The sequence below is a fragment of the Vollenhovia emeryi genome, unplaced genomic scaffold (genome assembly GCF_000949405.1).
Source record: "Vollenhovia emeryi isolate VEMERY1.0 unplaced genomic scaffold, V.emery_V1.0 DF939202.1, whole genome shotgun sequence".
Lineage (NCBI taxonomy): Eukaryota > Metazoa > Arthropoda > Insecta > Hymenoptera > Formicidae > Vollenhovia > Vollenhovia emeryi.
The window spans coordinates 636,707-653,411 of NW_011967164.1; the positions used below are offsets into that span (position 1 = coordinate 636,707).

General features: G+C 39.7%; 1 protein-coding gene across 1 annotated transcript in view; it reads right to left on the bottom strand.

Annotated features, from left to right (window-relative positions):
• Positions 1–357: 357 nt before the first annotated feature.
• LOC105561741 (beta-1-syntrophin) overlaps positions 358–16,705 on the bottom strand; it is a 231,559-nt gene continuing 215,211 nt past the window's right edge. The window contains exons 5-7 of the mRNA XM_012011994.1: positions 4,387–4,601; positions 2,212–2,429; positions 358–1,801 (exon numbers count right to left, since the gene is read on the bottom strand). Of these exons, the coding sequence (XP_011867384.1) occupies positions 1,709–1,801; positions 2,212–2,429; positions 4,387–4,601 (526 nt within the window). The 3' untranslated portion in view covers positions 358–1,708. The remainder of the gene's footprint in view (positions 1,802–2,211; positions 2,430–4,386; positions 4,602–16,705) is intronic.

The window sequence follows — 16,705 nt, forward strand, 5'->3', positions numbered from 1 at the left end:
GTCAATAAAATATCAATATATCTAAAGTTTATTAAGTTACAAAATATCTCGCCGGTGCGTTATTACATCGTTTATGAATAATATATTAATGCGAAAAATTAATACGTATAAAGTATAAATTAATAAAATAAAAAAATTATATTTGAAGGTACTTATTAGAATATCGTAATTTAATTAAAGTTTATCGTGATTTAATTAACTCGATGGAATTAAAATTACGTGAAAACGTTTACGCAATAAAATTAGACCGTTAATCCGTGTGTTATCCTTGTTATAAAATATTTGTTTTGTGTATATATATATAAACATTATTAAATAAATAATTTCACATGAAAGCCGATATGAAAAGACTTAATAAGACATCATTTAATTTAATTACAAAATTTCAGTTAACATAACGGTTTTCTCTCGCGCGTAGCAAATACTACTCGACAAGATGTAATTTCACGTCGCTTCTAAAAACTCAAGTTATACGAAATGCATTTAAAAGGAATATATAACGGATCATAGTCGTCATTTAAACAATCGTGCTTGTCTGATTTCCATGCTCGTTACAATAATCGCAATTTAATATCCGACGTTGGATTAATGAATATTTATCGATAAATCTGTCGAATCAGTTCTTTGCGATTACTCTTACTTAGGGTTAGGTAAGTAGTTAATTAAATTAGTTACTTAGGCGCGTTGATCAGCGGCGTAGGAGTTTTTCTTCACCCCTCCGCTTCTCCGTCCTTGTCACGTATCGTACTTTCCTCGATATATCGTCTCGTGGATGGCTTCGTATCGATTATCGTCGAAAATAAAAAGGAGAAAAGGGACTGTGGTCCAGCCTTTAACGACCGCCTCGCGTCGATTTGTTGCAATCGTGCTTTGAGGATCTCCAAGCATGGACCGTCAAAATTATCAAACGCACAATCTTCTTTTCACCTTGCTTATACATCTTTGACGAAATACTGGAACCCTTGGACCGTGTCCGAGAATTCTACGGTGTGTCATGCAATTCGAGTCGTCGCATCCTTCGTGGGAAAAGCTAGGCCGTTTTTTTAAATCTTTAAGTTCTTACGTGTTAAACTTTGATTTCAACATTGTAGATATCTTAATCTCTGAGAATTCTTGACGAATTACACAACTAAAATAAATACTAAAAATTTTGTAAACCTATCCTCAAAAAGTCTCTTGGATCGTAAGATTTCAGATTTGCAGATAATGGAATGTCTAAACCTATAGATTTCTAATGTCTAGTGTTTTAAATTTTCAGATATTTCTAAAAAATGAAATCTTCACCGTATTCGGAGCTTCATCGATTTCACATGTATATTGTTTCCCGATTATAGAATTCTCGGATCGTTATCCTGCCCGAATTCATTATTCTACTCTCACTCATTCCTAAACTGTTACACTATTACTCTGTTTCACTTGGAATCTTTCTTTTCTCCACATTCCAGAGTTTCACAACTGAAATGGGATGCTGCACGCGATGCGGAACCTTTGACAAAGATAGTCCTTACATTTCTTATCCATTAGGATGTTTCATGCCTCATCAAGTCTCAGTACTGTTATTTGTTACTTGGAATCCTCGAAGGAAAAGAAATCAATTTTTTTCTTCCACACTGTGATTCTTTCTAGTTCAATGGAGAAAGACGCTGGTAACAGACCTGGTGGTGTGAGGAGGCAAATCGGGGGCCTCTGTGAGGGCCCCCTCGTGCCCCTATGCACTCAGACCGAGCCGATGAATCTTCGCCGAAAGGAAGTTGTGCAGAACGAACACGATTGGTTTCGGACAGCTCTCCAAATCAAGCTCCTACAATAGGATTAATCGATACTTCTTACTTACTCGCCGGAGCTGATAGCATGCTTAAGTTTCTTGGCTTCTACGAAAATATCTGCTTTTTTTTAGGCAATCAGTTTTAAGCATCTATAGATTTAGAAAAATAGTAGGGACACGGTTTCTCAGGAACGAAAAGTAGCTAATCATTTCTGGTCGTTGATAAGAAACCCAATGGCACACGTAAGGGTCCTAAAATGACTACCAGCTCGAACAACGTAAATTGAAATAGGGAAATGTACGATTACGCCGAGCGTTCCTTGGTTCTTAAAAACTCGTTCTTAAATTTACGACGGATTTATTCCGGTGACATTAAAGAGACGTTAAATTTTTCAGTCCCCTGGATTTTTGTGCTCTAAAATCCGCGGTGTCTATCAAATACTCACAATTTCGCCATCGTCGCCGCCAAAATCGAGCCACAGAAGACGGGCGCCGTCGTCCGCGGACATTTTCAATTTGTCGAAGGATCTTCTCCAGAGTGGCGTGGGTGGTGAGCCAGGACTTACGCCGTTCCCGGCGGTGCCCCGCGTTCCTGCGGAGTAAAGCGCGAAACCTTCCTCGTGGTTGACAACCAACTGACAGGCCTTACCTTGCCACGTGCAACCTGTAACACACAAAGTATCGCAATATTAAAATAACAGAGTAGCGAAGAATAACAGTTTGTACTATTTAATTGATTCCACTCGACCTCGTCCAGACACTTTTTCCATATTACTTTTATATTTTATTTTCACCCGTAATAGATAGAAATTCTTCCAATTTCCAATCTCGCATATTACGCTTTCATGTTCTTTGTTGTTCAATCAATATTTCTCACTCTATTTGTAAAGGCAATAACACAAATTATAACAATTCAAATTTATACACGCACACGCATAATTTGAACAAGTATTTTAATAAATTGATCGTTCGCCTCGCCTCTTGAATAAAAATTTGGTCGGGTAACTGTAAAATAATTGCAGCTATAAATTTAGCCATTTTGTAAGGCCGGTTATATTACCAGTCAATAAAGGTTGAATTCACTTTTAATCATCATGATCGTAATTACATGATTGCATTTAATTTTTCATGCAAATTGCCCGCGACACGGTATTTCTTTTATGAAGTAGTCTGTATATATTTTTCTATTGCGCGCCTCTGCCGCATCGGTATCCACGGTTCTTTATCATCGACGAGTTCGACGCGAGACGCGAACAAAAAGACGCGTATGAAACGGGCGAGGCATTCATCTCGATTTATTATTGCCGTTCGTCGTCTCTGAAAAGAAATTAAAATTCATCGAACCGAACGCGGAAAATGACGAGAATAGTAGATGTCGACTATCATTCGCCGCTATATATCCAACTTACACAGAGGAAGAACTCGAGTTCGCTATTTTCTCCAAGTATTTAACGCTGCGCGTCTCCGCCTCTCGTCTCTACAATTTTTAACGTCTACTCGCCAATTACTTTCCCAATTTCCCGACGTTTTAAAATAAAAAAAGTCACGTTATCGATAAGCATCAAGTTGTGAATCCGCAAATTGCAATATTAATTCAAGACGTTACGGCTAAAATTCTCATATAGATAAAATTCCGCCTTCAGGTGCTGCTTCATGTGTACACGGAGAGAATTTTCTCTTAAAATTTATCTTGAAAATCACGTAATCATGGGACAACGTGGCATTTTGGATAACTTTATGAGAGCTTTTTGAAATTTTGCCATACATTCTATCAGTAAAATGTATACTGTACTGATAAAGTTCTTCAAAATGTCATGGTGTCCACCCGGAGAAAATTTCCTTTTAAAATTTATCCTGAAAATCATGTAATCGTGGGACAACGTGGCATTTTGAACAATTTTATGAGTTTTTTGAAATTTTGCTATATATTTTACTTTTTTTTCAAAAATATTATATAGACTTTTCAAGAATATAATAAACGTAAATGATTATTCCTGTTTATTCTTTATACATTGAAGTATAAAAAAAATTTATAAATTTTTTTTCAACAAAATGGCGGCGCTAGAGCCTTGGATCCAAAGTGGAAGTCACGGGCGAAAACGCTCCCTCACCCTCTGAGCTGGAACAAAAGACCAACGATTTTTGAAAAATGTATAATATTTTCTTTCGAACTACGTACAGATTTTGCGAGAAGTTCAACATTTTTGTTTTTGCAAAGACTTTTACGAATTTTTTTAGCGAAAAATGAAACTTTTTTTCCAACGCGCACTATTTTTACAAAAAATATCATTGCGTAGTTCAAAAGAAAATGTTATATATTTTTCAAAAGTTTTTGGTTTTTTGTTCTAGCTCAAAGGGCGAGGAAGCTTCGTTTCCGCCCATGGAGCGGCTTCCGCAAAGAGGCACTTTGGATCCATGGCTCTGGCGCCGCCAGTTTGTTGAGGAAAAATGTATAAAAAATTTTTGTACACTTCAATGTACGGAGAATAATAAGGATTAAACAGATTTTCACTGAAGTTTATTATATTCCTGAAAGAAACCACCAAAAATTGGCTCTCTTTGGGGTTTCTGGAGTGCTGCAACCCCTTAAATCGTGCGATGAAATTGCGGGTAATACTTACGAACGGTGTACTCCCGTAAGGAATGAGCAGCCGCGTGGCATCCCTGAACGATCGCCCTCGCCCAGGCCGCCAGATCCCTTCGTGTTTCAGCTCGTAAATGATGCGTGACCACCCCGTCCATCGTGCCAACCCGAACCGCGAACGTCGCCCCGTGTTGAGTCGAGCCGCTACTGCTGCTCGCCGCCTCATTCTGTCGCGTCGGAGAGGAGACCAGTCTGAAAGCATTCGATTCGAGTCGCGTTTCAGTCCACGGGGCCCTTATGAGAGTCGTTAAACGTGTATCAGCCCTTAGTGCCCGAGCGCGAGGCTAAAACGCGCGCTCCAAGCTACCCACCCACCCCCCCCACGTGTGCACATCCACGTTAGACGCGGTTTTCTTACGTCAGATCGATACCGGGCTCCGAGAATGAAGATTGAAGATTCCGCGGGGCTACGAAAATCACGTGACATCGCTCTCGGGGTGTCGGGGCGGGAGGGAGGGCGGGTAAAAAGCGCCGACCTTTATCGAAACGATCGGAGCGCGCCTTGTAGCGAGTCACGGTATGGATTCATCCCCGTCGTCCCTTCATCCCTCTCCCAGCGGGTAGGTAAATTACCTCGTCATCCGGCTCGCCTCGCTCGTAAAATCGTCGCGGCTTTATTGCACGTGGGACGAGGCTGCAGTGTTCACCTGACACGGGTTCGGGCCACGTATGCGCCCCTACCCCGCGCGCCCTTCCTCTCGCCGCGAATCCATTCCCTCCCACCAATCTGCCCGCTGACGAATGGTCCTGACGTTCGCGAGCCCGTGCGCTAGATTTATAGATTTTTCCGAGGGACACTGGCGAGAGCTCGGGGGGCGAGGGGCGGAAAGGGGGCCGGGGGGAGGGGGGGGTGGAAAAAAGAAAAACAAGGAGTGATAGAAAGAACACCCTACGCAATAGAGGACAGAGCGGACGCAAAAAAATAGCACACTTGGACTGGAAAAAATGCCCGCCCCCGGCATTATTCGACATGCCTAACGGCCGCCCCCGGGCCTTTTTCGCTCCGATGCTAATGGTTGCCTACTGCGCCGAGATGTAGTTGAATTTCCGTGACAAAGCGGAGCATCTGGATTGCTAAAATTACACTGCTCAGAGCAATTAAAGGGGTATAGAGGGGATTAGAAGAAACGTCAATTTAACGGCGATTAATCGCAGCCGTGGCATTGTTTCTGAACTCGAAAATAGGATATCGTTTAAATGATGTCCGAGTCTACGAGCCAAGCGATATTGAAACATTTTTTTTATTTCTTAAAAACTTTCTTAAAAAAAAATGAAATTGTTTTTCTTTCAACGAAATTTTTTATTCACCCTGGAAATTATGTAATCGTGGGATAACGTGGCATTTTGAAGAACTTTATGAGAGTTTTTTAATTTTATCATATTATATATTTTCCTAGTATTTATACTTAGTATACATTTTATTAGTAAGACGTATGGCAAAAATTCAGAAGACTCTCGTACAATTCTTCGAAATACCACGTTGTCCCACGATAATATAATTTACAAAATAAATTTTAAAAAAATTATTTCCGTGTAGACACGAACTCTCGAGTCTTCTCCATTTCATCCTTAAACTTTGAGACTGTCTTCGAGCGCTCATCTTGTAAATCTGCTGGAAATAATGCACCCGTACGCCTTATCTCGCCTGAACAGATCTGAACGCGTTGCTGGGTCCTCGATTATCGTTGAGGTTCGAAATAATTTCAGTTCCCTCGGCGCAATGGATATTCATTGGCCATTATCGCGGGCGCTTCGGTGGGACAGTGAAAAAAAATAAAGCAACGGCAAAAAGCGCGACTGGAGAAAATTCCGATAAGCGGGAGGAAGTTGGAGAGACAGCCGCAAACGGTAAATAAAAGCGTTAAACGAGAATGGATGTTCGTCGGCGGTCGTAATCCGACGAAAAAGCCCGCAGGAAGAAAAGAAAGTTTCCCCCGGGATAGCCGAATCACTTCCGGTTTGTCTCGCAGTAAAACTTCCTTAAGTCGGCCATTTCGCGTACTCGCGTCGGGCCCGATACAGGCCCCGTCGACCGGAAATAGAACTTCCCGACACGTTCCGCTCTTTTCACTCGTCGATGGTGTCTTTCAGCCCCTTCGTTTCTTTGCCCGTCGAATGGAAACTTGAAGGAAACGGTGTCTGAATGTTTGGTGACGCAAGAAGAAAATGATTAATAGCGACAACGCGAAGCTCCGGGAAAATTTCTCCGCCGCGCGATATCGATCGAACTCTTATTCCTGTTTCGCGAAAACAGTTATTGCGTATTAAAATTCTCAATTCCCGCCTCGAGATCTACGATGTACAAAAATACACGATTAAAAGTTTCAAAATAAATCTTAATAATTATACTGGATAAAACGGTCTCGAGTGAAAAACAGACAGATTAAACGTAGATTCTCTTTCGATACGGAGAATCAAGTTTAGTAAGTAGCTAAATATTAACCCAATATGTGGGTTAACTTCATAAATAAATTTCCTTCCATTTTGAATAATTTAGTGCTACCTGCATTGCCTCGCGACTGATCAAACGCGATACGCAAGTTTTAGTCGGTAATATAAATAACACTGACTTATTATATTAACGAAGCTAATATACATTTACAAATAATCTCCTATAGCTCCTTCCTGTGATAACATTAAATAGACAACCACCCTTAGGTATTTTAGCTTGATATGAAAAATGGCCGCTTCCGCCGCCTGGGAAACAAGCGGCCTTCTTACTTTGTTGCACGGTATCTTTGTTCGAGGGAAAAAATGAAACTCGCAATGCTCCATACATCCTGTATATAACGGACATGATAAAAACAGAGGCGCGGGCTCGTGAGCTGCCACGAACGATCGATGCCCGTTCCCTCTAGTCTTTTTCACTTAAAATTTAAACGAGGCTTAGCTGGATCACCGATCATTCAAACAGCGTGACTGCCTGACACCGCATTTAAGCCGCTCGAAAACGCCAGGCTCATCGTTAAAAATGAAGCTGACGTTAATACGCAACAACGATGCGCGGGAAAGTTTAACGCGATATAAAGTAATGCAACGAGACATTTCCGACGTTACGCAGTAACATAACTTGCGCCCCGGGCGTTTTATTTTTCTGCGTATTTGCGAGGGGAAATCTTCGTGGCGCACATTAAACAGTAATAGTTTTTGCATACATATATTATGATAAATTTTACACGATTTTAAATGTAGAACAGAAGATTGTCATGTAACATTTTGCATGGTATTCCGTGAATTTAGAGATAAATTTTCTTCAGCACAGTTTTTCAAATTTTAACATTCACGTGTCATTTTTATAACTACATGCGTGACGTAAGAGCTTTCGAGTATTTAAAATACGTCAGAGAAACGAATTAAAGAATAATTCTTTAATTCTTATATAATAATAATTCGAGATTAAATTTACAACAGAACATGTCCCCGAAGCTTGATGCTAACTTTACGAAGTACTGCATATAAAAAATGTATTCAACGAAACAGAAAACAGGAATATTTCAGGGGGAAGAAAGGAAGAGAAGAACAATATTTAGACTGAAATGAAGAAGTTTGTACTTAAAAATCTCTGCTTTTCTTTTATCCTTAAAAATTAAACTTAAAATATAGCACTTAAAACGTATCTTTCGTGTATTTTGTTTTAGTTAAAACGTTTATTACATCTCATTAATTTCCACATTTACCAAGTAACTTTGATTCCTACACTTCATTACATTTATCTATTTAAATCCAAATTTCAAATTCAATAATTGGATACAGGGATTTTATAAAATTAATCGATAATAATAAAGCGTATATTAATCTTCTGCAATCTTTTATATAAAAAAAATTTTACAGTTATTTGTATCAATTTTATTAAAATTATTAAAAGTATTAAAACTTTGTAGTTATTAATAAATTTTTTTTATTGCACTTACAATTAGTATATTAAAATCAAAATTAATATATTTTAAAAACTTAGCATTCAAATTAAAATATTATGTAAATTAAACAATTTATTATTTTAGTAGTTGAATTAAAATTAAACCGGCTTACGTGACAACTTTTACAACGCGTACATAAAAGTGAATAACCGAAATTCGTTGGCGTCAAAAATAGCGTTCGGTGACGAGGAATAGCGCGGGATATTAAATCGCGGGAAATCTGCGGTAAAATCCGATTAAGATGCGAGATCTCGTCATGACGAGTATCGACTTTCGGCACGATCCCATTAGTTCAGTCGCAGCGGCTATATTTGCCGATCAACGGCGTCGAAATTCACTATGAATTATCAATAATTCGATTTGTGTCGGCGGCACAGGCGTTTATATATAATTTATATATCCTTCATATTTACCTCTGTGGATTATGTACTTACGCAATTCATCCTAGCGCGATTGTAAATCGAGATGAATCGACAGAACTCAAGGAATTCAAGGATATACGTTAACAATGAGATAACGTCGATAAATGCGACAGACATTTCCTTCATGTTTTTAGTTAGACTTACGTTGTCTTTATGTACAAATTTGCGAAAAACCAAACGCAACTCTGCCGGCGTCGTGTCCACTTCGAGCGAGTTACGCACCTGAAATCGATAATATAAGAAGCCGTCTTACGTGTCTCGAACGAGGCCGAAGGGCCAATCGGAGAATAAGGACGAAGGGACGACGCGGTTGCAGGATAGGGGAGGATGCGCCGCGGGCAAAATCCTGAACTCGTTCCGAATATCGTACCTCGATTGCACGCGCGATCGGAAACTGTCGACGACACCTTCGATAATTAATGTCTACCCCGGAGGATTTAATTGATCCAGTTCACCGTTCGATTATCGGGACCCCATCTTTCATATCCTGTCCTGCCCCTCCCCTCCCCCCCCCCCGCCCCGCCGACCTCCCCTACCCCTTTTTCAGCCGCTCTTATCTGGCCCTTATCCGCCTAGCCGACTCTATCTCTATGGCCTTTAATTTACTATGGCAGACAATTATGAATCTTATTAAGCCGACGCGAAAAGCACGGTAAAGACATATTACGTTTAAGAATATAGACGCTCTAAAGATACAGGATGAAAAGAACTTGGATACTTTGACGTGAATAATAATACAAGAAATAATAGTAACGCAATTAAAAAGTTTATCATCGCAGAAACTTGCACGCGCGCGTGCACTCGCATATATTATACAAGCGCAATCGAGCGTAAAAAAAAGAAAGTGCATTATTAAATTTCAATAATTAAACGTGGATCACGAAAACCGTACATAATTTAAAAAATAACAGCAGTAACAGTAACTTTTATAGATTACTTTCGAGCTTTAAATATTTTGCATTTTATATAAATTATATTTTCGTATTTTACGTAAAATTGTGCTTAACATTTCACTCGAATATTTCATCGGGACTGTTCGAAAACTGTAAAATAAACGAAACGGGAGCAAATAATAGATGACAAATGCTTAAATAAATTAAAAGTCAATTCGCTGCTAGTAGATTTTCTTTGCAGTGAGAGTTCTGTGACGCGGAAGATTCGATGAGTTACGAACGCTAGAAAATATTTCTCCCTGCGGAATGTCCGTCGCTTTTTTTTTAACGTTCGTTTCCCCTGCTCTTTGAACCGGCTTTTCTTCCGGCTGCCGTGGAAAGGCGACCGTTTGTCACCGGACATCGCGAAGAGGAGAAACTGGGGGGAATGTTGGGGAAAAACAGAATTTGTGTGCCACCGAAAGAGAGAAAGAGAAAGACAGAGAAAAAGAGAGGGAGAGAGAGCGAGTGAGTGAGTGAGTGAGTGAGTGAGAGTTGAAAAAGAAAAGCAGATAGAAAGATAGAAAATGGATGTTAAAAGAAAAGTGGTAGAGAAATTTGGTTAGATTATATTAGAATAGATTTATATTTTGTCTTTCAAAGGAGATAAAAAGTCTGGTAACAATATTAAAAATACGTTACGAACAATTATGAGAGAAATGTATGAAAGCTACATGCGACAGCGCAGCACACAGTGAAATAAAACATAGTGATTGAAATATTATTAAAATGAAATAATATTATTAATATGAATATTGATTTCAATATTATTGATATTGATATTAAAATAATATTATTAATATCGATTGGAACGGCGACTGAGGTATTATTAGTGTAAATAAAGATAATAAAATCAGAATGCATGAAAGACTGAAGATTGCATAAAAATTAAAGGATCGCTGGACATAAAAATCTAAAGGATTCAACGATCCATATAGATCGAGAATTTAAAAGGTTTGAGAACAATCTGGGAATGAGAAAAGGACGGAGAGACGAGTACAATGCGAATCCGCAAATGGAACAAAGCGCTTTTCGCTTTTACTCCATGGCAAAATTCTTACTTTTATTGAAAGAGAAAAACAAGGAATATCAAAGCCCTTCCTATCTCGGACGATGTATGCTGGAGTCTCTTATGCGTATCTCAGTGTTCATCCCCTTCAGAAGTCATGCATTTATAAATAATGCAAATTACTCTGTTCCGGAAGTCACCATTTTCTTGAAAAGGTATTGTGATAAACAAATATCATTTATTATTCACTGTTATTCCGTGAATTCAAAGTACAATTTATTTTACCATCATCGTAATTTTATTTTGTCACTAATAATGCAAATTACTTTGTTCTAGAAGATATATTTTTCTTAAAAAGGTATTAGTAGAGAAATTATATTCATTAGTCATAATTCAAACGCGTCAAAGTACAATTTACTCTACCGACATTTTAATAATTTTATTTCCCATCCCTAAGATTTAGTCTGGAAAATTATTGAAACTTCTTTTAACACACTTGTAATACAGATAACATTTTCACTGCAATTTTTGAGAAAGATACGGTTATTAAATTACCGAGAGACAAATATATATCTGCGATTTAATAAGCAATGCAACATCTCATCTCCAGCCTCGATCAGAAATTCTGTTTACCTGCAATCTCCATAATTACGGCAGACTGGGACGAAAAACACCGCGGGGACGTCCTTCTGCGGCAGTTAATTGAAGAATTAAAAATGAGAATAGCGGGTGTCATTCTTTGTAGCAGCTAATTAGATCTGAATTACTCAGCGATGGGAAAAGGTGGACGGGCAGAAGGAAATTAAAAATTATCTAGGTAGTTTAAGAGTTGAATGCACAGCACTCCTTGCATCGTCAGGTATTCCTTTAGTCGTCGCTCATCAAGCTCGCCGACGGAAAACTTTTAGAGCTAATTGATTTCCCGCCGAAGCGCTTGCATGTTGAATCACCTCGCAACAATCGAGCACTTAGCAGCAAATGGTGCCGCCGATCCGCTTCGCTGGTCTTCTTAATTATTCACCAAGAAGGTTAGAATAAGGATATCGGATTGGAATAAAACTGCTTAGTGCGTAATTATGAAAAACTCGCTCGCTTAGAGGCTCTTATTGTACGTACGTGGCCAATATATCTCAATATATCCCATCCTGTTTTCCGTGAAGCTTCAACGACTCAAAAGACGAAGAAACAGAGAAACGCTTTGTTTCCATACATTTATGATAACACACTAAAGTAATACTTTGTCCTTTTCTTTTCCCTTATAATTTATTTCTTTCTGAATCTAAACTCGATACACCCGGAAAGAAGATTTAGTTAGATTAAACGAATGAGATACGTTGAAAGCGTATTTCTTTGAATCCACTGAATTTATATTTACTTATACCAAAGCATTTTCTAGATGTGAAGAAATAGATACGAGTTCTCTCAGAAATTCCAATCTCAGGCACACAAAAGTTTGGTTAAGGTAAAAATAATCATGTCTTTTAATTAAATAAAATTTATAGAAAATTTGTCCGACTTCGAACGAACTTTTTTCTGGGTGTACGAGCGCACGGACTACTTTTGCTCAATTTAGAGAATGCCACGGTGACTGCCTTCTGCCCCGTGTGTGCGTATAATATCCAATTCCGATGACACAACCACATACTGTACCTGAGCACGGTAGATACCATAAATCTGCAGTGGCGCGCAGAAAAAAATGGCAGTGGTTCGAAAATTCCTGTTGAGCTGCGGGCTAATCCGAATTGATGGTCACGCAGCACGTCGTACCGATAATAAATAAACGCATGTGCCGTGAAGATAAAAAGGATCTTTTCATATATGCATATATCTAAACAGCGAATGTTGAAACGACTAACTTGTGAATGTCCAAATACGCTGCGGAAAAAGGTGTATGACACGTCCATTGGATGAATGTACGTTGCATTGTACGAGGTGAAACCAGGCGCGGGATCGGAAAAAATTCGCTCAAATAAATTCCATAAATTTTTGCCTTCTTCCTTGTGCCGAGCATAAAGTTAAGACACTCCGAAATTAATTCTACACAATCCGCAAATCGTATCACAACGCGGATAGCGAAGAGTTTAAAACGTGTTACGCAAGGAAACAAAAAGCCTGCTTCTAAGTTGATTGATGAAAAGACTAAAAATACCGACCTAACGTATTGAATGAAAAATCAGACGTAATGCCATCTTCTCGATATGACATGACATATATACATCGATTGCGGAATCACCCTCGATAAAAAATTTCAAATCAAATCTTGCCATCCTGTATCGATCGGCCATGTGTATTACCCCGTAGACATTTATTTCGCGGAGCTTTTCGGATTTGACGGATTAGAGCTGAGCTTCTTCTAGAAGATATTAATGCAGGCCGGGGAAAGGAGGAAAGGAAGAAAAAAAAAGCAGCGAGGACGAGACGGAGGGTAGAGAAGAGGGACTAAGCGTAAAAATTGCAGATAGATAAGGGTGCTAAGGGCGCCATTCGTCTACCTCGCGGCTGACAGGCACGATAAAGTTTCTTTTACACTGAACTAACACTGGCTTAACGCACTTCCTCCAGGACGAGCAGTTCGGCTAAGAATAACGCGAAAAAGCACCCTCAGCAGGTCCTAAACGCGACTTATTTCTCCTCACTTATAACTTATCAATCAAATATTGAAGCAAGTTAATGAAAAGTCCACAGTAAAGAGCAACAGGCAAGGACACGGAGTTGGCGGAAACGCTCAGAATTGTTCGATTCTTATTAAATAATATAACAATTATACAATATGACGTAGACAGTCCGTAAAATTTCACAAATAATTATTGATCTGGCAGACCTGATATGATCAATTTTCAGTTAATTAAAATTTCACAGAAGAGAATATCTCCGCAGGAGTCTTCGAACGTATAAATACACTCGCATCGCATTTCTCATCAATTCTATCTCTTTAACTTCTATGTTACTCTTACATCTCTCTGTGTGATTAATTGCCTTCTATATTAATTGTCTCGCTGCGTTGTGCGTTTAACATCGTTTATTAGATCTTATATAATCTAGAACGTGATCATCTTAAAAAGAAAACATTCATTAAACCGCTAAGAGAGCTCCACCGAGCGTATAATAGAAAAGTTGCGAGGGGACGGGATGCAGCGTGGAGGGAGGGACGATTTCTGATTCTCAGTTAATTAATAGCAAGTGATTAATCGTCGGAACCTGGCAACCTTGTCAAACAAACCGTCGTCGCGCGGAGCACGTATGCGATCTGCAAATACGAGCGCAGAGAGAAAAATACAGGACACGCCGAGACGAGGAGGTTGTCACACGAACGAGACTCCAAAAAAAAAGAGAGAAGAGAGCACACGGGCCGGGGTGCTTTTATTATCTTCTTGATCTCGTGAAGAGAGCTTTAAAAAGTGTTTTAAGAGCAAAAGAAAACAAGATTTCCTCTATTCATCTGCGTGTGCCGTAATAATCGTCGGTATATTTTCACGTCGCGACGTAAATCGAGATTTTTGAAAAATCTCCAAATCACGCCGGTTCCGCACGCGAGAGGACAAACTTAAGGATTCAAAGGCTACGAAGATATTCAGTAATTGAAATGATTTGGAAACCCGATCGATCAATCCGGCAAAACACAAATGTCCCAAAAGTGAATAAGTTTCCCTTCCCCTTTCTCCCTCTCTCGCTCGATCTCTCGCCCGTTCTCGCTCCATGCGATCTCGAAATAAGCCACGGCGGTGGCGGCTTGCGGTGTGCTTCGTGATCCGAGAAGATTGCACGGTCACGGTCCTTAAGTTTCGTAGGCGTCATGCCGGGCCGTTAATTACGATCACCCGCTCGGTTAATCACCGCGTCGGACGCGGCGACAGTTTAAATGGCGAGCGACGGCGCGCACCGTGTAAGCAAGACCGCGAAGCGAAGTTCTGTGGATGTAAATAATGAAGCGCGCCGCGTTTCCTCGCGGATTAATGGACGCGGCTTTTGAGCGGCGCTCTTGAGGAAACGTCGCTATGAAAATTTTCATGCCGCCCCGCTATTATTCGTAGCGCCGTCCACTTTTTGTCACGCCGGATTAAACAAGACCCATTAACGTTTTACGCAGGCCGGACAAACAAAGTTTGTTTTTCAATATTTTTACCAACATTGAAATACCGCCCGTGATCATATTTTTCTTTGAATAACAAAATAAAAATGATATATTTAATCGGGCGTGCATATTTAAAAGTTGGCCAAAAAAACTGGTAAACGGTGTTAGCCGGTCACCCGCCTGAGACGACGAATCCGTTCGTGCCTTGGCAGTAATTTTTTTACCGCGAGCAAATAGGGATGCGCCCTCTTCGGTCGAGCTGGTTCATTAAGGCCTAATAATAATATATTCGTGTAATTTTTCACTTTTTCTCGTTTATACTCAAATTGCGCGCCGATTATTTGCGTTTGCAGTGAATTCAAAAGGACGCTTATCAACATCACAAAATTAAATGGTCGATTATCGATTTGAGTGCGTTGAATTCACTGCCCCAACGAATAACTTGTATTTGAAAATAAATAATCGGCGCGCATTTGAGCGGGGAAAAAAATATAAAAGTTCACGCAAATATTATTATTAGCCTACAAATAAATATCAGGCGATGAAACAGTTCCAGCTTGTACCCGCGAGAATCGTTTATCGGTCAAAATTTTGCGTTATTAACATTTTTAGTAAATTCTCGTAATAATTGATATTGTATAGCGCAAAATAATATTCTGCCTTTACATCTTTACTTCTTGTTTTTGCGTTTGTTTTTTGCTCCTGGCAACAAAATACCTACGCACCGGCGTTACAAGAGCTGTTTACCAAAATCATTGTTATTTTCGTAATTATTATTTTCGAGTACATAAGTTCCGCGGAATGAAAACCCATTAGCCAATCCATTAATTATTCCATACGATTAATTATTCTATCGCAACACGGCGACGGTTTAAAGAAGCAGGAGATTATTCCTGGACGGCGACGCGGGAACGATTTTGCTCGAGGAATTTCAAGTTAGTCGAGATTTAAAGTGGACTTTAACGTGTAGTTCGCGACACAAATTATCTCGAAGTCAGCTTTAAAACTAAAGCTCCTTTAAATTTTTTGTAAGCCGCTTTCCGCGATGCTGAGTCCCGTAAATGAGATTCACGATTGAGGCAGTAAATTGAAGCGGCGTTTCTGCAGAAAAGCAGCAACATTTCCAGAGAAATATCCGGCTCGTGAAACATTCCGAGAGAAGTGGCAAATACTTGATGACACTATTTCCCGGGTATAAATTTTTTATTACATTGTTTGCGCGTGTTATAAGTGCGAAGATGGCTGGAGAACATCGGATGATACTCGAAGGCAAGTATTAACTGTCCATTTCTTATTACTTTTCAAACAACACGGGGGGAGATTCCCACTCCCTCTTTCGTTGCCTCGCAAATTGTGTCTTTTTCGCTCTCGAGTGTTGTAGAGTTGCGCGATATCAGTTCGCGGAGTGCCGAGGTTTTCGGTAAATATTCACGCAAATAATATTTGGAAACATCTCGAAACAATTGCAACTAAAATCCATCCCGGTGTAACCCGACACTGATCTCAACCACTCACGTCGGTTGCAATACAAAGTTGGCTGAATAAACATCCGCATGCGGTAAATAAACAACGTCTAAATAAATCGATCGCTTGAACCTATATTAATACAACGATGTAGCAGTGATCGCAATCCGTTCGAGTGTGCAAATAAATAAATAAAACGGACAGAGATAGCGGGTAAACGTCCAGAGAACGAGACGTTGAAATCGATTGTGCGCCGATACCGAGATGGGAGAGAAACGGAAATGGGTCGCGGAACACCGTCGCAATAAATACACTGGAAAAAATATGGCGGAAACGTCGGCGTCCTACAAGGATAATGTGATATTGTCCGTCGAGCGGCATTGCTGATGGATTCGAGAACAGCTCGTTCGGGTAAACAGACTTTTAATTAAATTCACGCGTATCGCCTTTGGGCGTCTACGACGCCGCGAGTATTGATTT